The following is a 26,681-nucleotide window of genomic DNA, read 5'->3' on the forward strand; positions in this document are numbered from 1 at the left end:
GGTAGGGCAGAGGCACAGTGGTTGGTCAGTTCCCAAGTTTAGAGATTGGGAGATTTACCTGTTTTGGATGGAGTTGTACTCCCTTTGAAGGAACAGGTACAAAGTCTAGGGATGTTGTGGATCCTTCTCTTTAATGGAAAGCCCAAGTGATGTAAGCAGCAAGGAGCACCTTAAACTTTCTTCATCTGGCAAACTGGATATGACTATTCCAGTAGCCTAGATACTGTGATCTATGCATTGGCAACCTCAAAATTAAATTCCTGTAATATAACTTCTGTGGACCTTCCCTGCCCACAGGGAGCAGAACAAAGGATCACTGGCAGCAAAGCTGATAAACGAGCTTGGCTTAAAAAGTAGCAGATCCTTTGCTAGTCACTGGACTGAGTTAAAAGACATGAAAAATATATTTCCAGGGTCCTTAAATTCATATTATGGAACCTACTCCCAGATACATACAATGCACAACATTTAGAGTATCAGCCTCTTTGGCCAGAAAACATACACCTGCCTTATGTTAAAATCATGAACATTATAAGTACTGCAATGATAAAGAATCTTACTAAGTAAATTAACTATCAGTAAAAATACGTGGGACAAACAATATTGGGGAATAATCTGTAGCCATCAACATGACAAGTTATGACTCTCACTTCCCCCATACTGGGCTTTCAATTTATGCCAAATATGAATGACCATGGATGAACTGGACAGATCTGGATCTACATAAAACTAGCTACTTTTTATCCCATAAGGGGAAAGAAGTGTCTGACAAAGGTGGGGGAAGGGGGGAACTTCTACCAATTTTGTTATTCATGATACAACGTCGAAAGTCGATGACACATTGGGGAAATGAGAATCATAACAGTCATAATTGCTGGTTTATGCAGTTGACAATCAGCACATGCTAGCAAGATCAAAAACAAGTGTCTGAAGAAGAACTGTAAAACACTTGTATTCTTCAGAATTAGATCTAGGTAGAGGCAGGGCTCTGTCATTCTTCTGTTAGATAATCTCTCATTTATATGTTAGGATATATTTCCACAAGCTGAGTATTCTTCTTTAGAACAAAAACAAAAGAAAACAAAAGAAAAAAATCACTCAAAGTAAAGTGAGGGGATAAAGATCTGGATCTAGACTGTATGACTCCCACTTATATCACTGGGGGTCACATTCAACTAACTTATTTTTGATCCAGCTCAAAGAGAAAAAGCAGAGGAACAATATAACTAGAACAGTAGTCATTCCCCCACCATGGGCCACTTCTTTTAATTTGAATTGTATATTTTATTGTATTGCAGCTTGAATTCTATAGAATTCAAATTATAATTGTTTGTTACAGACATGCTGTGGACAGCCTGAACGAAGCATGCAAACCACTGGTGGTCTGCAAACAGCAATTTTAGAAACCCTGAACTAGGAAAAAAAAGGGTACTGGCACCCACATTCCATAACAGACCAAGTTGTAGATCCATGCAGCCAGAGTATTATCATTTAAGGCTGTAGCAACTGAGGCTTTCAAAACTGCCATTTAGATGGGTGGTTTTGCCAAAAGGATCATGACGGTGATGGTGTTGCTGCTTCTCCTGTTGTGTCATACTGTATGCAAGTCACATTTTATTAATTGCAGCATTCGTGATGATCTGCTCTCTATTCCTCATGAATTTTTCCAGCCAGGGGACCTTGTTATTGGTGGGATTGTTTCTCAAGTCTTCTACCTCTATGATTTACTTTCTCTCTTGGAGCAGCCTACACATATTGTGACTCATGAACCTATGTAAGACACAATCTCCCTGCTCCTCTCCCCTCACTTTTTTGTAATATGTTCAGGCCTTAATTACAAGGAACACATATTTTAGGAATACTGCATTTATTTATTGTGGGTGTGAACAAATGATAAGCTGGCCACGCTTGGAGTTGTTAATATGTACTTTATCTTCTAGATAACATTGTTAAACACAAGGAAATAATAAGCTTTCCCTAACAAGTGTAAGTGAAATGAATGGATCTGGTGCATTTCTGTTTTCCTCTATGGAATTACCTCATCAAGGAATATGTCCTTCTCTATTTTTGGCCACATTGATTCTTATTTTTCAAGACTTTTGATCCCTTATTCTTCACCCCCATCTCTGTCCCACATATGACTTATTTAATCATATTGTGCTTTCATCTCACATTATTATATTTTAGAAACAGGTGTTGTTTAATTGTTCCTGCTGATTTCAGGCTGTAATTTATCCAGCCGACTCCCAGATTACATAGGGAAAAATCAGTTTAATGTCCCTAGGCCCACATCATACTTCACTGCCTAAGGAGACTTTTTGTGTGATAGGTTCATTGCAGCTCTTTGAAATAAATTTAAACGTGAACAGATAAAATATTATAGGGGTTTGTGGGTTTTTAAAGGGGTTTTTTAATTGGCCCTAAGTAACTGTAGTATGGTTTTCAAATGTATATAGAATGTATATAGAATATTTTAAGACTTGTGATTGTACACTCTACTTGTAATCTTGTCTTTTCCTCGCCTAATCATAGATGATCTCGAGTAGCACTAATATATCCAGATAATAAATGAGCCAATATTAATTACTAGATCTAACATCAACTTATGGGGTATTTCACATATAATATAAGTAATAAAATCTTTTTGATTAAAATATGTTGTTCTTTACATGCTAATAAGCATTATATATATATATATATATATATATATATATATATATATATATATATATATATATTTGCTTTCGTAGATTTTCACGGGTACAGGAATGCAGGTTTTGGTGTCTTCGGGTGTCTTCCCGTGTAAGAGTTGGGGTGTCTAGGCGACGTTTCGACGAGGTCTCACTCGTCATCTTCAGGCTGGTGCTTTCGGCTTCTTGTTACTAGAACAGAGCAGGATCTCAGTGTTTGAGTTCCTATAAATACTGTTGAGGGGGTGTGGTGTATAGCCTCCAACGTTCTGGGCAGAGAGGGAGTTCCCAGATTAGTGTGCCTTTTCTTCTTTTGTTCCTTAATTACTTGAGGGATATCTTGAGTGATTTCTTGAGTGATATTCTGAGTACCACTTAGGAGGGTCATTAGGTGTGGATTAGTTGCTAAAGCTTTCGTGTCTTGACCTCTTGAGCTTGTGAAAAGTTTTTCTGAGAAGATGGCTGTACTGCACTTAGTTGTGCTCTGGCTTGGCTTCGTGTATAGGGGTGAGCTGTGGTTTTGTGCCCTGTGCCAGCCAGATCTGTGTAGGGATTGCAGGGGGGTGCAGCATCCGGAGGTGCCAATATGGTTTGGCTACTGGATGGTGTCTGTACTTTATCTGTGGAGAGGGTCTGGGTTTGGGTCTGGTGTGGTTGATTGGAGATGGCGTTCTGTGTGTCTCTGGTTCTGGTGTCGGTTTTTGTGGGGAGGGCTAATTTCCAGATGTCTGGCAGGCGGGACGTGTCGTCACGCTTGTTCATGTTGTGAGGGTGTTTATTGTTGATAATTAAGCAAAATATACAGCCACCAAACTTCTCTCTCTCTCTCTCTCTCTCTCTCTCTCTCTCTCTCTCTATATATATATATATATATATATATGCTTTCGTAGATTTTCACGGGTACAGGAATGTAGGTTTTGGTGTCTTCGGGTGTCTTCCCGTGTAAGAGTTGGGGTGTCTAGGCGACGTTTCGACGAGGTCTCACTCGTCATCTTCAGGCTGGTGCTTTCGGCTTCTTGTTACTAGAACAGAGCAGGATCTCAGTGTTTGAGTTCCTATAAATAAACACCCCCTCAACAGTATTTATAGGAACTCAAACACTGAGATCCTGCTCTGTTCTAGTAACAAGAAGCCGAAAGCACCAGCCTGAAGATGACGAGTGAGACCTCGTCGAAACGTCGCCTAGACACCCCAACTCTTACACGGGAAGACACCCGAAGACACCAAAACCTACATATATATATATATATATATATATATATAAACTGATATGAAATCCTTTATGTATATGGAAAAATATGATAAGGGAGATAATAAATATGATTACTAAGGAATTTGATACCTGTTGTGAATGTCCTCAAATTTGGTGGTGGATGTTTAATATTTACTTTCTTCTTTTATGCTTTTTTTAAGGTATGAGATGTGCAGGAACATTTTGAGTATTTATCTCTTTTATAAAAAGATATTTAATTTTCATTTTATTTTGAGTTTATTTTCTTCTAAGGGTAGCAGTTTCACTATAGTCTTGAACAGATGCAGATGACAAATGAAAAATACAAATTTGTTTTATTGCTTCTGTCACTGTTGTTTTATTAAATAGCTGTAACCTACATTACAGTTCAGTGCCCAAGAACTACCAGCACATCCTGGCCTTAGCCTTTGCTGTAAAAGAGATAAATGAGAACCCCAACATCTTACCAAACATTTCTCTGGGATTCCACATTCTCAATAGCTACTACAGTGCTAGGATGACATATAAGGCCACCCTCAGCCTACTTTCTAAACAAAAAAGATTTTCTCCTAACTTCAAGTGTCAAAATCAGAATAAATTGATAGCTATTGTTGGAGGATGCCTCTCTGGAATCTCTGCCAATGTGGCCACCATTTCAGCAATTCACAAGACTCCACAGGTAACCTGTGTGCATAGGGGTATGGACATTAGATATATGTGAGCTTTGTGATGTGCCTGTAAACAGATAAATTCAAGTTTAGGCTGAATTAAAAGAATCAAGGAATTGGATCCAATGCTAATCATATTTAGAGCAGAAAGACTGAAATTATTTTACATGACTACTTTTAACCCATTCATTTGGGTTTAACTGCATAAAACCCACAGTTTCCAAGGCTCCAGTAATTTCAATTCCACTTCGTTTAGCACTAGGAAGACGTCATGTTGACTACTGTGTCCAGTTCTAATTGGCAGATTTAAATAATAATGCACTCATTTCAGAATGGGTTAGGAGGAGGTGAGTGAATAAGGCCAGAAGTATGGAAAACACATCATATAGGAAAGGATGAAAGAAATGTGTCTCTTTAAAATGAGTTCAAGGTGAAACATTACAACACTTTTCAAAGACATAAACAACTCCCAAACAGAAGAGTCCAAAGATTTCTTTTGGACTGCTGCAAAGGTAGTACTTGTTTAAGGGTCAACACTTTAAATACTTCAATGATAGGACAAATGAAACATCCATTTATTTGAACTAGATGACCTACAGGACCAACTCCAAAATATTGATTTACTATTCTCTTGTAATCCATCTGAGAAATATTCATATATATTTTTACAGCTCACTTATGGATCATTTTTACCAGTACAAAGTGCAAGAATGCTATTCCCATTCTTGTACCAGATGGTCCCCAATGAAGCCCAGCAGCACAAAGGAATTGTGCAGTTACTTCAGCATTTCAGATGGACCTGGGTTGGGCTTTTTGCCGTGGATGATGACAAAGGGAATAGGTTTTTACAGACAATAGTGCCAATGCTTACACAGAATGGCATCTGTTATGACTTCATAGTAAACATACCAAAATGGAGTTATATGGATGAGATGCTAGAATGGTTTTTTCAGCACTTGGATGCCTATCTCATTATGTTTGAAAGAAAAGCCAATGTATTCTTTGTATACGGAGAACCTCCATCCTTTCAAGTTCTAAGAATGATGTTGTTTCTAGCACCCATGGCAGACTTGCCCCCTCTGGGTAAAGTGTGGATTATTACAACCCACTGGGATTTTGCATCACACTCCATTCAGAAGATTTGGGATTTACAAACCTTCCATGGTTCCATATCCTTCACGGTTCACTCAAATCAGCCATTGGGATTCCAAAATTTCCTTCAGATACTAAGCCTTTCATGGGCCCACGGAGATGGTTTTATCCAGGACTTTTGGGAACAGGCATTCAGCTGTTCATTAGAAATGTCTAATGGGCAGCATCAGGAAATTAAATACTGCTCTGGAGATGAGAAGCTAGAGAGTCTTCCTGGGACCTTGTTTGAAATGGAAATGACTGGCCACAGCTACAATGTCTACAATGCTGTCTATGCTGTGGCTCATGCTTTGCAAGCCATTTACAAATCCAGTTCCAAATATAGAAAGTTGGGAGAAAGACAGGAACTGTTTTTTCAGAATGTGCAACCATGGCAGGTAATTACAATTGAACATTTTAAAAACACTATGTTTTCTTCTGGAAACACAATGAATTCTCAGTGTGCATGATACAATTCTTATTACTGTGGGGGTTTTCATTTCCTTTGAGGGGATTTTCCTCTTTTGGAAATCCATTATGATAAATATTAGTGGTCCCCTGACAAAATATTGTTATTTCAACTCATAGTCACCCACCAACTTGGAACTTATGGAGAGCAATGATCATTAGAAATATCAGATAATCATATAAGCTTTCCAATTCAAGAGCAAGAATGATTGCCGAATGAATGAAATCACCACCTACATTGTTGAAGAGTTTTGAAACAGTCCTCTCTTTGCTGATACTTTCTTTCTATCTAGGTCCATCACTTTCTAAGGACCATGTTGTTCAACAATAGTGCTGGGGATTCAGTGTGTTTTGATGGTTATGGAGAATTAATTATAGGTTTTGATGTAACAAACTGGATTATTTCCCCGAATGGTTCATTGTTTAGGGTCAAAGTTGGAAGACTGGACTCTCAGGCACCTTTAGGAAAACAGTTAAGCATCAATGATGATCAAATTGTGTGGCATAAAGTTTTTAATCAGGTGAGACACTGCTCTGAGGCATTTGATGTTTTGACTCAAAATTTTCAAAGGCTTTCAGGCATTTTTTTTATTATTTCATGAACCTTCTTGAAAACAACATTATATTGCAGTTCTAATTTTGGTGGATTCCTGTTATATGCTTTATCTTTCCTCTCCTCCAGTAAATAAATAAATTTCTTATTTCATGAATTGGTTTCGGGTTAAAGGGCTAGGTCTTTAATAGACCCTTTACATTTTAATAGATATTTCCATATTTAAGGAGCTATATAAATTTCTAAATACACTACCAAACATACATCTCTCTGTAGACACACTGATGAGGCAATATAAAAGTTCAAGGACACATTCTAGCCAATATAAACAAAAGCAAAAAGAGGAACAGAAATAGAAACATACAAAGTAAATCTTAACTAGGCAACACAGATAAAGGTGAACCCTCCCTGCTCTCACTTGAGGATTTCCTTTTTTTCTCAACCTGCTTTTTGTGTGTGATCTATTAGGTACTCATTACTATTCTCTCTTTAATGTTTCTGTACAGGTGCTTCCACTTTCTGTGTGCAATGACTACTGCTATCCTGGCTACAGCAGGAAAAAGAAGGAAGGAGAGAAATTTTGCTGCTATGATTGTGCTCCCTGTCCAGAAGGAATGATTTCTCAGTATAAAGGTGGGAGAAATAGTGGGCACAACTATATTATTTGCATTTGCATAACACAACATAAAGTGTAATCTCTTGAATGCACATGGAGGCAGTTTGCAATGCAAAATTTTAAACAAACAAGAGAGGAACTTACTATTAAGAGCCAGTGTGGTTAAGAAAGGTAGTCTCATAATCTGGTGAACCGGATTCGCGTCTCCGCTCCTCCACATCCAGCTGCTGGGTGACCTTGGGCTAGTCACACTTCTCTGAAGTCTCTCAGCCCCACTCACCTCACAGAGTGTTTGTTGTGGGGGAGGAATGGAAAAGAGAATGTTATCCAATTTGAGACTCCTTAAAGGGAGTGAAAGGTGGTATATTAAATCCAAACTCCTCCTCCTCTTCTTCTTCTTCTTCTTCTTCTTCTTCTTCTTCTTATTATTATTATTATTATTATTATTATTATTATTAATTGTTAAGAGTTTCAAAGAGTTTGGGACCAAGTGAATTTGTGTCCATCACTACCTCTCAGTCTAAGCAACCTCACAGAATAAATACAAACTAAATAAATATTTCCTATTGGACCATATGGCAGTTCAAATATATACTCTGCTATTAATATTATTTCATTTAATTGATTTTTATAATCTCATTTTGATGAAGAGCGGGTTATATATTATTTTAGTAAATGCATAATATAGGACATTTCTGCTTTCTGCATATCCAATATTGGATGTGAGAACTCATTGTGGAACATTTGTTCCTCAGCAGCACTGAAAAACCTGCACTTGTGGAATCCCAGCCTTGAAGTATATTTTACGTAGCCAGACGATAATATCACCTACATTTTCAGGATAATCTCACCATTATTTTTTCACCACTTTGATAATCCTGCAATACAGCTTCTAGGATTAAGACTTCAAAGAAAGAACAGAATAAACTGTCGGTGTAGCAGAACCACCCAATGTTTTACTGTTGCATGAAGAACATCAAACATTCTTATGGGGTTGGGGGATTCCCAAGTAATTGAATAAATTGAATGCAAACTTTTCTATTTATCTCTTTATATTAGCATTTATTTCAGAGGAGGGTGTGCATGATACGAATCTAAAAGAGGTCTGTGACCTTAAAAATGTTAATAACCAATGCTTTAGCTATATATTGATCAATGTCTGCAATATTTAAGCAGCTCTTCCTTTATTTCAGATATGGATACCTGTGTGAAATGTCCAGAAGATGAGTATCCCAACCATGAGCAAACCCAATGCATTCCCAAGGTCCCAAGCTACCTCTCTGATAAAGAAGATTTAGGACTCGTCTTAGTTTTCTTGACCATTATCTTCTCTCTGATCACAGCATTTGTGCTTGGGACTTTTATGAAGCACAATAACACTCCAATAGTCAAAGCCAACAATCGGACTCTCACCTACATCCTTCTCATCTCCCTCCTGCTTTGTTTCCTCTGCTCCTTTCTCTTCATTGGACAGCCTCAAAAGGTGACCTGCCTTCTCCGACAAATCACTTTTAGCATCATCTTTTCTGTGGCCCTTTCCAGTGTTTTGGCAAAAACCATTACTGTGCTTCTGGCATTCATGGCAAACAAACCAGGATCCAGAATGAGGAAATGGATAGGGAAAAGGCTGGCAAATTCTATTGTCCTTTCCTGCTCCTTTATTCAGGTTTCCCTTGGCACTCTTTGGTTAAGTACATCCCCTCCATTCCCAGATACCGATATGCACTCGCTGCATGGGGAAATCATACTTGAATGTAATGAGGGTTCAGTTGCCATGTTTTATGGTGTCTTAGTCTATATGGGTTTGCTGGCCATTGTCAGCTTCATCTTGGCTTTCCTGGCCAGGAAGTTACCTGACAGCTTCAATGAGGCCAAATTTATCACTTTCAGTCTGCTGGTGTTTTGTAGTGTTTGGTTGTCCTTTGTTCCCACCTATCTGAGCACCAAAGGAAAATATATGGTAGCTGTGGAGATCTTTTCCATCTTGTCCTCTGGTGCTGGATTACTAGGTTGCATCTTCTTCCCTAAATGCTACATTATTATATTCAGACCTGAGCTGAACACCAGGGAACAACTAATCAGCAGAAAAAAGTAAAAGAACATGAGTGCATATGTTTCTTTCTGCTTGTGTATGTAGTTCATTGGAAATGCTGGTGGGAGGGGTGTCATAAGAATTCAGCCATGGGTACCTGCTTAAGCAAATGTCTATCCTTCAGTTTTTGTATGCAGGGTTTGGCCAGAAACATTTCATTTCAATTTAGTTCTCACTTTAGTTTGCTAAAATAATTCCTGTTTAATTGTGCAGTGGAATCCTAACTTGAATGAGGATCCAATTATCAAGTCAGATGATTCCTCCTTGTGTGGGTCCCAAACCTTTAAATGACTTGGAACAAATTTCTTCACATAAACACGATCAGTGGTGGCATTACTCGCCCAAATGACTTAAGTACAAAACCAATTTTGAGATATCGCCGCATGTAATTAAAAGACACAGTAAATCAATTTCATCTGAACACCAATCATTAACATGTACAGTAAGTTTATCTATTAAAACAGCATCTCAATTAAAATAGTTAAACCAGCAATTTATACTGGAGGGGGGAAGCAAAATATAGCATCTTTCAGAGATTCCTGGGTCATGTGTTTTCTTGCTTCTACATATTCTTAACCTAGCATTAGCAACTTCATATCTACTGGAAAGGGCCATTATCCAGAAAGCATAAGAATAAAAAGGTGTTTAAGAGCTCTGGGAAGCCCCCATTCCATGTCGGGTTTTTTTTTATAAAAAATAAATAAAATAATAATAACAAAGTTAAATAAAGCTTTTAACTTTCAGCAAAATCATCTGAAACACTTCCGTTCTTATCATAATTCACTGACCATTTATATCATTTGAGTGGTGAATTTCCCCTTGGTGTGCCCAGATCACAGTCCCTTTTGTCCTTTACAGACCACCATAGGAGGTGGAAGGGTAGTCTTTGAGTAGAGTTCTGGGGATTTTCTAAGGAATCTTAGAATTGTAGAGCTGGAAGGGACCACACCACAAGTGTTATCTAGTCCAATCCTCTACAATGCAGGAATCATTTGCCCTACATGGGGCTCAAACCAAGAACCCTGAGATTAATTCTCATGCTTTGTGTGCCAAAGTCCCATGTCCCACAGTTACCTATTGATTAATAAACACACAGACACGAGTATGTAGGTTAATGGGCTAAAACAGGCCATAACTTTGTTGGTTACAGATGTGAGTGGTTTGGCTTAGGCATTGGATGAAGCCCAACTATATCTTGACTCCCGCCTGTCTGCAGAGAGTCAAACTAATGGTAAAACACCAGAAGGGGAAGCCCTATGACTGACATCAAATAGGGGCACCCCGAGCGGTACCCCTTGGGGTCATGGCATGGCCCTAGCGCCCCAACTGTGCTGCGGTTTAAAACACCCATGGCCATACACCCTGCCTGCATTGATTGGCTGGGCAGGTGTGACATGGCCAGGGGTTGGCTTGAGGGGCGCCACAATCCCCTGCCCCCTAGCCAGGCCACCAAACAAAGTGTAATGTGATGCACATTGCAGGGTGGAGAGAATCCTAACTTCACATATGCACACATTTATGCTGAATGCTGGCTGAATGCTGGCTGGAACTGACCAGAAGTGAAATCTTGGGGTCATAGTCTATAATCCATAGCCACTCTGTTCAGGTAGGATTCTCTCTCAGCCCTACCTGAAGATGCTGGTGATTGAATCTGAGACCCCCTGCATCCAAAGAAGATGCTATATCACTGAAGTACAGCCTCACATTTGAACTATTGCTCTCACATTTCACCTATCGGCCTCTGCAAACAGGAAGACATGTCATCTCACCTTTTGACAGCAACAAGCTACCAGTATTTTCCTTATGGCTAATTTCATTTCCTTGTTTCTCAGGGTATAAATAAGGGGATTTAATACTGAGACACCTACATTGTACATGAGGGTGGATATCATGTCCGACAGTGGTATATCTCCTGAGGAAGGCAAATAGTTGAATAAAACAGGCACATAGAGCAAATGCACAACTGTGAGGTGGGATGTGCATGTGGAGAAAGCTTTCCATCTTGCTTTGTTTGACTTGACCTTCAGAAGGAGAAAAGATATTATATAGAGGTAGGAGAAGAGTGTGAGGATGAATGGGATCATGACAATTAAGCCAGTAACTGTATTGAGAAGTCTGATGTTGAGCTGGATGCTACTGCAAGCTAACTTCAGCAGTGGCTTGATGTCACAAAAGAAGTGCTCAACAAGGTTTGGGCCACAGAAGTGCAGCCGGGAGGTCATCACAGTGTGCATGAGTGCATGGCAGAATCCAGTGCCCCAAGAAGCTGCTGCAAGCAATAGGCATGTGCATTTGTTCATAATAACAATGTAACGCAGAGGATTGCATATAGCCACATAACGGTCATAGGCCATAACTGCCAGAAGGACACCTTCACTGCTCCCAGTGAAGTGGAAGAAATGGAGTTGAGTTAGGCATCCGCTGAAGGAAATGTACTGAGGTCCAGATATAAAGCCTGCCAGCATCTTGGGCACAGTGACTGTAGCATAGCAAATGTCCAGGCACGAAAGATTGCTGAGGAAGAAGTACATGGGTGTGTGGAGGTGAGCTTCAGTCAGCACTGCAAACAAAATGATACTGTTTCCTAGCAGACTGATGAGGTACAACATCAAAAAGAGTAGAAAGAGAAAAGGTTGCAGTCCTTGGAGATCTGTCAAGCCTAGTAAGATAAACTGGCTCACTTCTGTCTGGTTCTTCATCTGTTTTCACAGAAGTGGTAGCCTGTTAAAACCTGTAGATTTTAGTAAGGACACAACATAAACAACTGAAATGTCTTGTCAGGGCTTATCCACATTTAACTTTTACCCCACTGTTTCCAGACACAAGTCTGTGCCTAAAAACTCTGTGTCTAACTGTTATTGTTTTGCCCCAGAGCTTTCCCTGAAAAAAACATGCTCTTTAGTGCTCAATCAATTTGAGTTTTCCATGGATTGCTATTTGCTCTGATTGAGCTTTAAGAGCAGGTTTTCATGGGGAAAGGTCCAGAGCAAAAAGAAGAGCTACTCAGACATGGAGCTTTAAAGTGTGGTCCATGCCTAGAAAGAGTCAAGGAAAAGCAAGTGTGAACAAGCCCTCCACTGCAGCCTCTAGTAGGGATATGCATGATGCCTTTTTCCATGTAGTACTGCTAAATACCTCAAATCCCATTTATTTCAATGGATCTCCACTAAGCAAGATTAAATCTGGATCTAACCCACTAAACAAAACGGAACAATTTAATCACATCCTTACAGGTTTTGCATTCACAGTAATCAATTTGGATTTTTACCCCTTTCTCGTTTTTAAGATTCTTATTTTTGATGCATTTTTGACTCTCTTTTTGGAGATATTTTCTGAATGTTTGATCTCAACATTTGTCCGTACTTGAAACTTACCGATCTGTTTGAATTTCTATTGAAGATGCATTGAAGGACAGTGTACCTCCTATCCAAGTGCTTATGCTGCTGAAATGTAGCTAACAATACAGTGCTATAAATAAAAGTAGTTATATCTCTATAGCTGTAATGGCCAGGGGGCACATTAGCCCCTTGAGGCAAAATGTATATAAGAACTGGCTTCATGAGTCCCACACCATATTATTATATGCACTGGAGACCAATTACTCAGTCCATTTCAACTGGTAGTAGTAGTGATGTGGAATACATTAATTAAGAAAGGGCTTCTAAAAGTGACAAAGGAATTAGTTGCACAACTTCCATAATATTCGTGCAGCAATGGAATCACCATCCATTCCAACCTTGGTGGCTTGCAGAACCAAAATTCTCATGAACATCAGTAGGCACTGCAGACTGCAATATACAGAGTGAGAAAGAAGTAAGGCAAGCGAACCAGCAAAACCACTCGCTCCTTCTTAACTACTTAACTATTGCCAGAAAATTGTTTTTGTTTTTATTCTTTATCTCTGTCTTCACTAAACAGCCTTTTAACCTTCTGGACTTTAAGTGACCCAACTTACTCTAAATACTGGGTAGAGCAGTATAGAACTTAACCATCCCACACCAGGGCCCCATAGCCCAGAGAGCAAACCGTCTGACCAGCTCTTCACCTTTAAAGGTGCCAATAATAGGTTATTACCTGAAACTTAACTGTTTCCCTTCCTGTATCTAACCTTCAAAAGTGACTCAATGAAGTGCCAAATTAACCTATTAATAAACATGACAGCTTGGCTCTGAAACTGGCACGCCCCAAAGACATGTACCAAACATGCATCCAGATGGTATATGATGCTAGAGAACAATAGACTGTGGGGTTTCCAATCACTGGTCAATCAGTCAGGCTACTCAGGGCTGCCAGTTTATATCTGTGATTGTCCACAAATCTAAGTAACAGGCACTGTGCCGCAGGCTGAAAAGGAAACAACAAAACACTATTCACAATGCAATTCTTTTTTCTGAATTCAAAGGGGGGGGGTGTGAAATTATTGCTTTGGTGCTCCAGAATAAGAACATTGGAAAAAATATTGCTCTTCCAAAAATAATATTTTTCTTGCAAACAATTCCAGTAAAAGTTCCTAGATGATATTTGATTAAATTATTCAGAAGAAGAATAAAAACAGAGGAGAAACTTGTTGTGGTTCACAGGCAACTTTATTAGAGGGTCTGTTGATCAAGCAATAGTTCAGACTAGAAAATAAAGCCTGGAAATTAAGGGATATGCGTGTGTGTGTGTGTGTGTGTGTGTGTGAGAGAGAGAGAGAGAGAGAGAGAGAGAGAGAGAGAGAGAGAGAGAGAGAATGTATATTCCACCTTTCCATTGTTATCATAATGCTGAGAGAAGCTTCCCAACAAGGTAAATTTGGATGATTTGGGGGCATTCTCCCCAGTTGAAACAAGATCTTAATAAACTCCACATGTCAAATCAAGGGCCCCAGAAAAAAATTTCTGTTTCTTTGTCACTGTGAATTTTCTGACTATCTAACTATGTTTCCCTATATTTCTGTTTCCTTAAGTCCACATGTTTTGCAAGAAGTGAGGCTACCCAAATGTTGAATGTTGCCTCTGTAACACTAAACATGTCTGGATTTATTTTTATTATCATTATCATTATTTTAAAAGAACACTTTTCCAATTGCTGCTGCTGGGAAAAAATTCAGGTTTCTCTGCCTTAACAACAACAAAACCACAGCCAGGCAGTGCTATATACCCGAAGAAAAAAAACCTGCGCTTATTTGTGTGCAGTTTGGCAGGCTTAAGCCACTTTGCAGGAGCTCCTGTCTACAAATTTCCAAAATTTGGAATTTTATAGCCGTTTTTGGATCCCCTGTTATAGAGAATATGGGACAGAGACTCAATATATACAGAGCAGCTTGGGGCCCAAACTATGGAGGGGCCACATAACTCAAAGGTAGGTCAGATTGTTTTATAAACAAATAAATAAAATACATAAAATAAAATATGTGGAGTATGGTGGTTAATAGGTTAACCTCTGGTATGCCCTGTGCCTGGGAGGGACTTCTATGGAAGTCAGGCATGTCTGTGTATTTTAGTTTATGTGTTCTAGCTCTGATGGAGTTTGCTGCTTTGCTTGTAAATAAACGCTGTAGAATAGAAGTACAGTGTTTGGACTCTCTTTTCCTTCTTCTTACACATGAAGGCAACCACTGCTACCCTGCTACTCTGCCTTAGGTGAAGTTTTTCCCAGAAGATTGCGCAGAGGGAAAAGCAGTGTTTTCCGCACAGGGAAATGCACTGGACAGGCAGAACTCCCAAGAAAATACATGGTGGATTAGGTTGCCAGATATGTCCTCATCATCTAATGTAATAAGGGCAAATGTAAAGTGGAATGCCCTAGATAATGCGAGCAGGGTCTGGGCTTGTATTTCTCTTTATCTCTTTCCTCCACCATGCACTTCTCAATACCAGAAACAAAACCCTATTTTCTCATTACATGCCTACATCATTTATCAGACTGTTCAATCCTATTTCAGCTGACAGTGTTAAAAACTGAGAAATAGATTTCACATCAATATCTGTATCCTCACAGTGATCAGTAATCTCCCCAGGCTTTTCCTCAGAGCTGACTTCATATCCTGGTTCCTCAGGGTATAGATCAAAGGGTTTAAGAAAGATGTAACTACACTGTACATGAGGGTGGCTATCATGTCTCTCTGAGGTAAGTCTCCTGATGTTGGAGGGAGGTAATTGAACAAAACTGGCACATAGAGCAAACCTACAACTGTGAGGTGAGAGCTGCAGGTGGAAAAGGCCTTCCATCTCCCTCTATGTGACTTGACCTTCAGTAATAGGAAGATGATGATATAGAGGTAGGAAAGGAGTGTCAAGAAGAAAGGGATCATGACAATTGAGCCCGTGACTACATTGAGGAGACTAAGATTGAGTTGTGTGCTACTGCATGCCAGTCTCAGTAGTGGCTTGATATCACAAAAGAAATGCTTGATGATATTGGGGCCACAGAAATGAAGTTGGGATGTCATTACTGTGTGCATCAGGGCATGAAAGAACCCCATAGTCCAAGTTGTGGCAGCCAGTAGAATACACACACGTCTGCACATAATGACTGGATAGTGCAATGGATTGCATATGGCCACATAGCGATCATAAGCCATGACAGCTAGAAGAAGAGCCTCGCTGCTTCCTAGGAAATGGAAGAAATGAAGCTGGGTGATGCATCCAACAAAGGAGATTCTTCGATGAGCCAACAGGAATCCAGATAGCATCTTGGGAAGGATGACTGTAGAGTAGCAAATGTCCAAGCAAGAAAGGTTACCGAGGAAGAAATACATAGGTGTGTGGAGTTTGGTCTCAGTCACCACCACACACACAATAGTACTGTTGCCCAACACAGTTACTAGATAGAGGAGGAAGAAGAAAACAAACAAGACCATTTGAACTTCCTGTTGGTCTGTTAAGCCCATGAGTATGAAGTGAGTGCTCTGTGTCTGATTCTCCATTGTTGCTGGGATTTTTAGAAAAAGCAGATAAAAGAATTATTTTAGAATGTCATGATTATATATGGAAAATAAATTTCATATAAAGAAGACTAATAAATATGTGATTCCTTACATTTCAAAGAGAATTGCAACACCTATGCTCATACTAACAATCCTCTTGGGAGTCCATACTCTCCACTATGAAATATTGCTGAAAACACTTCAACAGATGTCTGCATCCTGCCAAGTAGATGATTATAATTTTGGTTAAAGAGTTGGAAGAAAAACTCCAGAAAAAATCAAATAGTTTTGGTGCTCTGAATTTCTTCCCCATCCCAATTTCCTGAAAATATGCCCTTCAATCATAATAGGGGGGGGGTGGGGGTTGGATTTTGTGCTGCTTTCTTGGGGAAAATAAATTTCCCCATAAATTTCAGGAGGGGGGTGGCACTTACCTTACAAAGGCTTGGCAGGAAGGGTGGCTTGTAGGAAGCTGCATAAACCATCTGCATCCGAAACCTTTGACCAATGATTGGTCAAAAAAGAACTTCCTATAAATGTTGTCCCAGCTCTAAGGAAACATATAACTCAGTAGGTTAGAGTGTGGTGCTGATAATCCCAAGGTTACAGGTTTAATCCCCATATGGGAGAGCTGCATATTCCTGCATTGCAGAGAGTGGGACTAGATGATACTCAGAGTCTCTATGATTCTATATTTGTTCTATAAACATACACACACACACACACACACTGTAGCAAAACAGCTGATTTGTGTTAAGGGGTTGGAAACAAATTCTCAGAATGTTTCAGACAGCCCTAGTAAAATGTTCCCTACTGTGATAGTTATGAAGTTGACACAATGGCCTTTGGGCAAGCCTAGCCTATTTCATAGAGTTGGTGTGGGAGAAAGTGGAGCACATAAATCTAACAACCCTCCCTTTCATTTGTGGCCAACAATCCAAATACGTTTACTATATTTGGATTATGCAAGAAATCTTCACAGGCCAGAGAATAGATGCTGTAAATATGCGATTGCCAAAATGAAAGCACTGAGGCAGAATTTTCTATTATCGTATTTATGGATAAAGGAAGCAATGAACTAAGGCAGAATGGGAGGAGTAGGCGGTGGTAAAGGCTTTGACTTGTGTAACGATATTAAAATATTCGTAACATGAAATGGGAAGGGCAACTATTTTGCCCATTATTCTCCAGGGGAGGACTGAAACAGCACTAGAGGTGCTCAACAGCAACAACAAAAATTCAAGTGATTTTTAGGGGGGCGGGAATCTTTAATAAGAATTGTTAGCTCACCTCTGCAGGCTTGAATGCTAGATTGTGGTGTTGGTGGTCATCCTTAACAGAAAGTCTATCAAGAACATAAGAGGAACCTTACTGGATCAGACCAAAGGCCCATCAAGCATTCTGGATCAGATGGATGGGGTGGGAGACTACCCTATCTATTCCAGATTTCCTGAATCTCCTTCCTGGATCCCCTTCTCCTCCCTGGACCATAAAGATGTGACAGGAGAATACTTCATCTAATCCAACATCCTGGATCAGACAAAAGGTCATCTAGTTTAGCAGCTTTTTCTAATAGAGGCCAACCAGATGCATACAGAAAGCCCACAAGCAGGACCATATAACAGCTCTCTCCTCACTTGTGATTCCAGACAACTGGCATTTAGAGACATACCACCTCCAACAGTGGAGGTAGAACATAGGCATTGTGGCTAGTAGCCATTATTCACCATGAATTTTTCTTATCCTCTATTAAAGCCATCCAAGTTGGTGACCACCACCACAAGTGAACTTAACTGCAAGAGAACTTCTTCTCTTTCCCAAAGTTATTCCCCATTATGTACCTGTGAAGCTCAGTTTCTCCTCTTTTTGATGGTGAAAAACTGGGAAGTAAAGAAAGGGATAAAGACTTGCTAAGTGCAAAATTAGAAGAGCAAGAGAAATTCCCAAATACTGCAGTGTAGCATCAAGATTCACCTGAAGAATAAACACACTCCTGTAATCATATTGAATCTATATATCACTGTAGAAGTAAACACTTTATCCAGTCACTGATTACAATGAAACCATGAACCACTTGAGACAGCAAGGATGATACAATAACACAACAAATATTCCCGTGGTGGGAAGGCAAAATGGAGTGTAATTTTGAAGACTGAAGCTAGCAGGTGAATAAACAATCAACAATCCCATAGAGGATATGATATTCAGATTTCATTGTATTTATTTGAAATCTCAAAGGTTTTGGAGCTAGCGCTATAGGATTTTGGTTTCCTTCCATTGGGGGACCACTTAACCACAAAAGACTCAAAAAATATTTCTCACTCATTCTTCCACACTGCTCTCTCTCTCTCTCTCTCTCTCTCTCTCTCTCTCACACACACACACACACACACACACACACACACAAACACACACCTGTAGCCCAACTCCCTGTAATAGCAAACTTAGCTGGTGAGTTCAACAATTCAACAAGGATTGTTGCTAAACAGGACCACTATAGGCAATACAAAGACCTTTCCTGTGATGCCTCATTAGTATCATGCCACAAACTCAATGATCCAAAATGATCCCCAAGGGGATGCCATCCAGAATTGCAAAGTTGAAACAGGCAGGTAGCAGCGCCGGCCCAAGACATATTGGTAATGGAGGTGAACCACAGAATGTGTGCCCCTGCCATGAAGCCTTACTAGGACATTTTCAGCATTTGTACAGCACCAAAAACTCACCAGCAATTATGATAATGCTAATGTTGATAATAATGATAATATTTTGGAGAATTGGAGAACTGGGCCCAAACTAACAAAATGAATTTCAACAGGAACAAATGTAAGGTTCTACACTTAGGCAGGAAAAACTACCTTCACAAATACAAGATGTGGGACACCTGGCTTGCCAGGACCTAGGAGTCTAGGGGTCTTAGTAGACCACAAGCTTAACATGAGTCAATAGTATAATGCAGCAGCAACAAACCCTAATGCTATTCTAGGCTGAATCAACAGGAGTATAGTGTCCCAATCAAGGGAAGTAGTGTTGTTGTTGTTGTTTAGTCGTTTAGTCGTGTCCGACTCTTCGTGACCCCATGGACCAGAGCACGCCAGGCACGCCAGCTTCGAGAACACTGTCCAACCATCTCGTCCTCTGTAGTCCCCTTCTCCTTGTGCCCTCCATCTTTCCCAACATCAGGGTCTTTTCCAGGGAGTCTTCTCTTATCATGATATTGGAGCCTCAGCTTCACGATCTGTCATGAAGGGAAGTAGTAGTACCACTGTATTATGCTTGGTCAGACCTCCACATCTGGAGAAAAGTATCCAGTTCTGGGTGCCACAATTTAAGAAGCACAGAGAAGATGGAAGATGGAACAGGCTTGTTTTCTTCTGCTTCAGAGGTTAGGACCCAAACCAATGGCTTCTAGTTACAAGAAAGGAGATTCCAGCTAAGCATCAGGAAGAGCTTTCTGGTGGTAAGAGCTGTTTGACAGTGGAACAAACTCCATAAGAAGGTGGTGGACTGTCTTTCATTGGAGATTTTTAAGCAGAGGTGGGTGGCCATCTGCCAAGAATGCTTTAGCTGAGATTCCTACATTGCAGTGGGTTGCAGTAGATGACCCTTGAAGTCTCTTCCAACTCCACAATCCTACGATTCTTCTGATTCAAAGAGCATGGAGAAACTGGCTGCCATCAGGTCACACTCCTTGGATCAATGTTTGGATCAGAACTCCCCACCCCAACACACATATTTTATAATAATATTAAGGCCTGATTAAGGAGATGAAATGAAACCACATGACTTTTTTGCATTATTAATTGCTAAAGAGTCATACTGGGAACAAATGGAGCTATGTCATTTTCATCTGAAACATTCCTGATCACTTGGCTGTATCATTTCCCCAAAGTGTTATATTTTATAATGTTAAGGCCTGAATATAACTCTAAAGCACAATTTTTATGCAAACTGGTGTTATCTAAATTTAGGATATTTTCTTCATAAATTTACTCTCTAATCATGGTTGAAGGTGAAACTAATATATTTCACATTCTATATGAAATACATTTTGAACCCTCTTATCTAGTTATTATTGAACTAAACTTAAAACAGCAATGCAATGTTTCCAGCCTGTCATTACCGCACCAGTCAAGTGCTTTGTCCTGGACCTGTGGCCAGCTGATGTCACTCATGAGAAGAGACAGAGGGAGTCTATCCCTCCTCTTCCATCAAGTTAGAAAGCACTGCTGGAAGCAGAAAAATGTTAAAGTTGCTCTGGTTGCAAATGGCTTGATGTCTTGAATTAATAAAAATTCCACCTCAGTCCTGGTTTCATGTCTTCCTTCCTGGGCAAATGCCTTTTATCTACAGTCCTGTTCACTCTTTGTTAAGTATAATTGTTTAATTGGCACTGAAATGAAGAACGGTGATGTGCATTACTGAAAGGGTTTCACTGGAAGATTCCATTGAAGCTATAAGAACAGCAAAAAGAGCTCTCTGAGCTCATTGATAGGTTCATAATTAACTGTTGTTGTTCTCCAGCAGCAATCATGTGAGTGATTAACCCTAGATTGCAAATTCACCACCTTGGTAGGGTGGCAGCTGAGACATTGTTCTCAGGCTCTGTGAGAGTGAGGTGTCTTCCAGGAACTCAACCAACTTAGGGGCTAATGTAGCCTGTATAAGAGAGAGCTATGCTTGTCAGCTCTAATGTTATTTTATTTTATTTTATTTTATTTCTAAGAAGATCCTGAGCCTACGTCTTATGGAACAGTTTGGATGTATCATTTACTGGTTTTTGTTCTGCTGTGAGGAAGGTTTTGCATGTAAAGTTTTGAATTTTTAAAAATGGGTCTAGACACCCTTCACCCTGCCACCTCTCCACTTCCTTTTTTAAAAAATGATATTTATTGAAGAATTTTTTTATAAAGTTACACATACAAAAAAAAGACAAGACAAAAATAAAAAAAATAAAACCATCATTCTCAAATTCTCCACTTTCAATACCTTCTTTCTTTGACCTCCTCCTCCTCCCTTTTCTTGTATCCTGATTAATAATAATCGCAGCAAATCCTTTCCTTAATTCATAGTATTCTGTCATTACATTACCTTAATCTGTTTTCATCTTATCTTATAGAAAACCTTAAAGTTTAAAACTTAAATCTTATTTTTACCAACTTCTCCTAACCATAACATTCTTACCTAATTCTTTAGACATTTTTACAAGAGCCAAGTAATTTCATTTCAACATTTTTCTAACATTCATCAATTTTATAAAACAATCTTAATGGTAAAAAAATGAAATAAACAATCCAATCTTCATCCATCGTCCCTTCCTCCTGGTCCCGGGTTTGTCAGTCCTTTTTATCCTATTAATCTAGCACATTAACCTGGTAATCTTATATCCGATGCCCTCAAGTCTCTTCCATGTCCCTTCCGCAGCTCTTCTTCATATTTTCCTTTCATTCGTGGGAACTCCAGCCTGGTAATGTTTTTGACCCTTTTCAACAAATCAGTCCCTTTTCCATAGTCCAGACTAGACTCCATGTGGTATTTAAAGACAAGTTCCAGATTCCCTCCAAAATTGAGAGTCCCCACAGCTCCAGACGTCTGACGGCCCATTGCCAGACTCGAGAAGTCCAAATCTCCCTGTATAGGGGGGTCTGTCCAGCCCCCCATTTCCAAACCTGACCAAACTTTATCTTTCCAAGTCTGGTTTTTTCCAAGTTCATTTGTCAAATCCAAAAATTTATGTTTCTGCTGGGTCGTAGCTCCCTCCGTCTCTGGCGCCCAAGATTCAGCAGCATCCTCTTCTCTCAGTTGTTCTGTCATGGCACACTCCTGTTTTAGTTCCTGGGTGGGCTCCATATAATTTCCCACTACCTGTTCAAAGATTCTGGCCGCATTAGTCATCATATCCGTCTTCTGGCTTAACTGATCCAATAGGGCATTTATTTTGCAGAGAGCACCCAACAGTGCTTCTGAAGACATTGTCCTGCAAGGTCACAAATCCTTTCCCACGGTTGTAATCTGAGGCAGCTGCAAGCTCCCAGGAATTTGTTACAATTTCACAGTCCCCCTCTAGGGGAAAACTTCTGGTTGTTCTTTCTTTTGAAAACAATAGCAACAAAGTTTCTTTTTTAAGGTATTTTGTCCATATTTGTTCTTTTAAAATGCGAAAGGAAACAATGGAATCACTATGTTTCTCTTCTTTTAACTATCTGTCAGAGACATTTGTTTCAGGTCAATGAGCTTTAAACGTCAGTTGTGGATCGAGGGCCCGACCCCGCGATGTGAAATAAATACACAAGGACACGTGATATAAGGTTAATGGGCAAGAAAAGGCCACAACTTTATTGATTACAGCAGTGAAAAAGGTATTGGCTTAGGCATTGGATGACTATAGGAGGTGGGTTTATTCAACAGTGGGTGGAGCCTGTTGATGCTAATCCAACTATAGGCTCACCCCCTGATGTCACCGAGGGTCGTGCCATGGCCTCCCGCCAAGCAGGCATCGGACGGAATACACGACCGCCAGATTCCTTTAACGGAATAACCCACGGTAGATAGCATAGGCGATGGCCACACCTAGCCCTTGACACAGCACGACACATGAATCCAATGCCTAACCGCCACCCGAGCCGCAAAGGGGCTCGCCGCCAATACCCTCACAGCTGCAATCAATCCCTAATGCTACTAATGATGCTGTCCAACCAGATGTCATTCCCAATGTCTGTTAAATGAACTCCGTCACTCCGGTACATGGCTTGGTCGCCGATCCGGAGTCATGATAAATGACTCGGCCATTCATAAAGTGTACCCAACGGGCTACCGCCCGATTCAAGAGTTTCCTGGTTTTTTCAATGGCCATACAGCTCTGCGCACCGTGCCAAACAATTCTTTTCAGGAAGGAGGACCAGAACACCATTGTTCCTGGGCACAAGGCCGCAATCGCCATCAAGTCTCTTTTTATGTTCCACAACAAGTCCACGCTTCTCCTATTAGTCAGGTCATTCTCTCCCAAGTGAATGATAAGGATGTCTGGAGGGCCAAATGTGGCTACTCTGCCAATCAGCAGCGGCATAAGCTCTTCCCACCGCATGCCGCATCTCAAAAACCAGGAAACTCGCATCCCAGGTGGCAAACCAAGACGGTGGGCAAGGCTGCAGCTGGCCGCCCAAACGCGGGCCCAATGGACTATGCTGTGGCCGCAAATCCACACGCTTCTCCTGAGAACGGCTGAGGACGAAAGAAAAAGGGGGGAAGCAGGCAAGTAGGTTCAGCATAGCAGAGCGCGGGAAAACTAGCGGATGTACCCTTTATACGCATCGGATTTCCATCGGCCCATTTCTTTAATCTTGTCCGCAGGCAAGCCCAAGCGCGCAGCAGTTGAGGCAGCGCCGATCCTAAAGGAGTGAGCAGCATAATCCCAGGAAGCTAAACCACAAGCGCCGATAGCTTTGCGGAGTACCCTTGTGAATTGGTGTCTCAATAAAGGGGACCCGTCTTCGTGAATCAGAAATGGACCCTGGCCAGGCGGTCTGAGACAAAGATACCGCCTAGTGTCCTTTACCGGGCATGGGCCCTGCCCCCGGACGCTGTGAGTTTAAGAAGGACACCCCTACTGGCCTGATCAGTTTTGGATTGATGTATCCGTACCATCATGCTCGCCTCAGATAGCTGCACGTCTTCCATAAGGAGGCCACGCATCAAACCATTTGCACTACCTTCGACTACAACCTCGCCCACCCTTAAGGCGGCAAAAAAGGTGATGGCATATGCCGCGGAGAAGAGGCGGGCCTCGAACCGGGACCAACAGATTGACCGAAGTCTTTTGCGTATTTGAGAAAGCAATCCATAGGAAATTGGCTTACGGCCCTGAACCCTAGGGGGTTGCAACCTGCCCCAGCCTTCGATAGCTCTGCGGATCAGAAAGTCACTGCATGGATCGTAGGAGAACGTGGCCTTAGTGAAGAAGCTAATGGCAGCTACATGTATTTTTAATGTTTTAGGCGCGCGCCCTAGGTCATCTAGGTGCGCAAGGTATTGCAAAAGGTCATCAGTGGTGGGAGGCGCATTAGCCGAAAGCCCCGAAGAGCCAGACCTGTAGCTCAAAAAATCGCACCAGGCCTTCTTGTAAGACCTGAGAGTGGAGGGTGCAACAGACGCTAATACTCCCTTAATCACTTTGCGTCTCCAACGTTCCACAGGTGCTCCGGAAAGGGTTCGGGCAACAGCTGTGCTCCAGGTGCCAGCGACCGGAAGCGAGACATCTGAAAGCGAGATAATGCATCAGCTATATCATTATTGACCCCTGGTATGAAAAGACTATATTGTACTCAAGGCATCGGAGAACGAACAACCGCAGGAGAGAGGAGACCCTCTCGGACCGGGATGACTGCCTCGCTAGAATGTTCACCACTGCCAGGTTGTCGGTTCTGAAGCACACTCTGTGATTTCGGAACTCCTCCGTCCAGATATGCACGGCCACTACTATTGGAAAAAACTCGAGAAAAGTGAGATCCCGCGTGATGCCCTTGCCTTGCCACCCTATTGGCCAATGTTGGGCGCACCATCGACCCCTGAAATACAAGCCAAATCCCAGGGAACCTGCTGCATCCGATTGTACCTGAAAATCTGAGGACAAGTTAAGGACATCCTGCCATAGGGACACTCCATTATAGTGTTCCAAAAATGTCGCCCAAACCTCCAGGTCGGCCTTAACTGTCTTTGGAAGACGGACTCTATGGTGTGGGTGCTTGAGACCCACCGAAAGCCTGGCTAGGCGGGCACAAAAAGGGCGTCCAGGCGAAACCACTCTACAGGCAAAATTGAAATGACCTAACAGGGATTGTATCTGTTGGAGGGTGATTTTCCTAAGTGTGAGGGTGGCATGAATTAGTTTCTTAAGGGTGTCAATCTTCTCTTCTGGTAGGCGGGATGATTGGGCAACTGTATCGAGCTCAATACCCAAATACGTGAGGCACGTAGTCGGGCCCTCCGTCTTTTCAGCTGCGAGGGGGACACCCAGGTCCCAGGCCAGCGCTGAAAAGGCCCCAAGCAGGGAGGCACATTCCCCAGTGTTTGGTTTCCCCACGAAAAGAAAATCATCTAGGTAGTGCATGACCCCAGTGGCGTTAGTTCGAAAACGCAGAGCCCAATCCAAGAAGGTGCTAAAGGATTCAAATGCCGAGCAAGCTAAGGAGCAGCCCATTGGCATGGCCTTGTCAACATAATACTTCTCTTGAAATTTGAATCCCAGCAGCCAAAAGTCATTGGGGTGCACTGGCAAAAGACGAAAGGCCGATTCTATATCACACTTGGCTAAGAGTGCTCCTCGACCAAAGTGCCTAATTAGTTTGACTGCCTGATCAAATGTGGCATATTTCACTGAACTTAACTCTGTTGGGATGGCATCATTAACCAACCCCCCTTTAGGGTACGAAAGATTGTGAATGAGCCTAAATTCCCCAGGGGTTTTCTTGGGCACTATCCCTAATGGTGATATATGTAGATTTGGAATTGGGGGGCTATCGAATGGACCAGCTACTCTGCCGGCACGCACTTCTTTAGCTATTTTCCTTTCAGCAATTTCCGGCCTCTCTCTAATGGATTTCTGGTTGGGTGAATCTTTTTGCCATCAAGGAACCTGTTACTGGGATTCTAAAACCAATGGAAAAACCTTCCCGAAGATAAGAAGCCGCCTGTCTATCTGGTTAAAAGGCTAGGAGGTCACAAAGTGGGGCTAACTTGATAGGGGAAAACACCAATTCAGAAACTGTCTTATCTTCTGTTCCCGGCCACGGGGGCTCCCCTGGAATTGGAGTGATGGAACCCCCGGCCTCCACAAAAGGGCTGCTTTCCCCCCTTAAAGCAGGATGCCGCCGGATGAGCTCCAGCGCATCTGTCGCATTCATGGGGATATTTACAGGCCAGCCTTTGGCATGACCCCTTATTGTACTCCCAGCATACCTTACGCCTAACCTCCCTTCTGGGTTCCGCCCTGGCCGGTCTGAAGGCCTCCACTGGTTTCTTCTCGACGTATGGGCCCACTGCTATTGACCAAATGCCATTCTCAATCTGGTCCCAGCGTGCTGACGGGATCCTGGAAGCCTTCCTATGGAACTTTTTATCATAACTTATGGCAGCGGCTTCGCCTGACAGGGCACATGCGGTGCGGATGTGCGAAAGGTAGGCGACTAGGTGGACCGCCCTCTTGGGGTAAGCCACCACAATAGTCCCCATGAAAGCCTGGAAACCATCCAACCAGTTCTCAAATGTCCTTGGCACGGGCGGGTACTTGTTCCTACGCTTCCCATGGGAAGGCCGCTTCTCTCCCC

At 41.5% G+C, this 26,681-nt stretch overlaps 3 protein-coding genes across 3 annotated transcripts; 1 reads left to right on the forward strand and 2 right to left on the reverse strand.

Annotated features, from left to right (window-relative positions):
• Positions 1 to 1,556: 1,556 nt before the first annotated feature.
• Positions 1,557 to 9,452, forward strand: LOC308571686 (vomeronasal type-2 receptor 26-like; the record flags this gene model as incomplete). The annotated part of the gene is made up of 6 exons (XM_081167329.1): positions 1,557 to 1,774; positions 4,291 to 4,600; positions 5,261 to 6,118; positions 6,482 to 6,709; positions 7,248 to 7,374; positions 8,551 to 9,452. The coding sequence occupies 6 exons, from the start codon at positions 1,557 to 1,559 to the stop codon at positions 9,450 to 9,452; spliced, it is 2,643 nt and encodes an 880-aa protein (XP_081023455.1).
• A 1,757-nt stretch (positions 9,453 to 11,209) lies between these two features.
• On the reverse strand, positions 11,210 to 12,274 carry LOC308571687 (olfactory receptor 12D1-like; the record flags this gene model as incomplete). Its single annotated transcript, XM_081167330.1, has 1 exon — positions 11,210 to 12,274. Exon 1 carries the CDS (start codon positions 12,146 to 12,148, stop codon positions 11,210 to 11,212), a length of 939 nt encoding a protein of 312 aa, XP_081023456.1. The 5' UTR covers positions 12,149 to 12,274.
• Positions 12,275 to 15,405: 3,131 nt separating this feature from the next.
• Positions 15,406 to 16,359, reverse strand: LOC308571688 (olfactory receptor 12D1-like; the record flags this gene model as incomplete). The annotated part of the gene is made up of 1 exon (XM_081167331.1): positions 15,406 to 16,359. One exon carries the CDS (start codon positions 16,357 to 16,359, stop codon positions 15,406 to 15,408), a length of 954 nt encoding a protein of 317 aa, XP_081023457.1.
• Between the last annotated feature and the right edge of the window lie 10,322 nt (positions 16,360 to 26,681).

The sequence above is a fragment of the Podarcis bocagei genome (genome assembly GCF_964188305.1).
Source record: "Podarcis bocagei genome assembly, chromosome: 13".
NCBI classification, from domain to species: domain Eukaryota; kingdom Metazoa; phylum Chordata; class Lepidosauria; order Squamata; family Lacertidae; genus Podarcis; species Podarcis bocagei.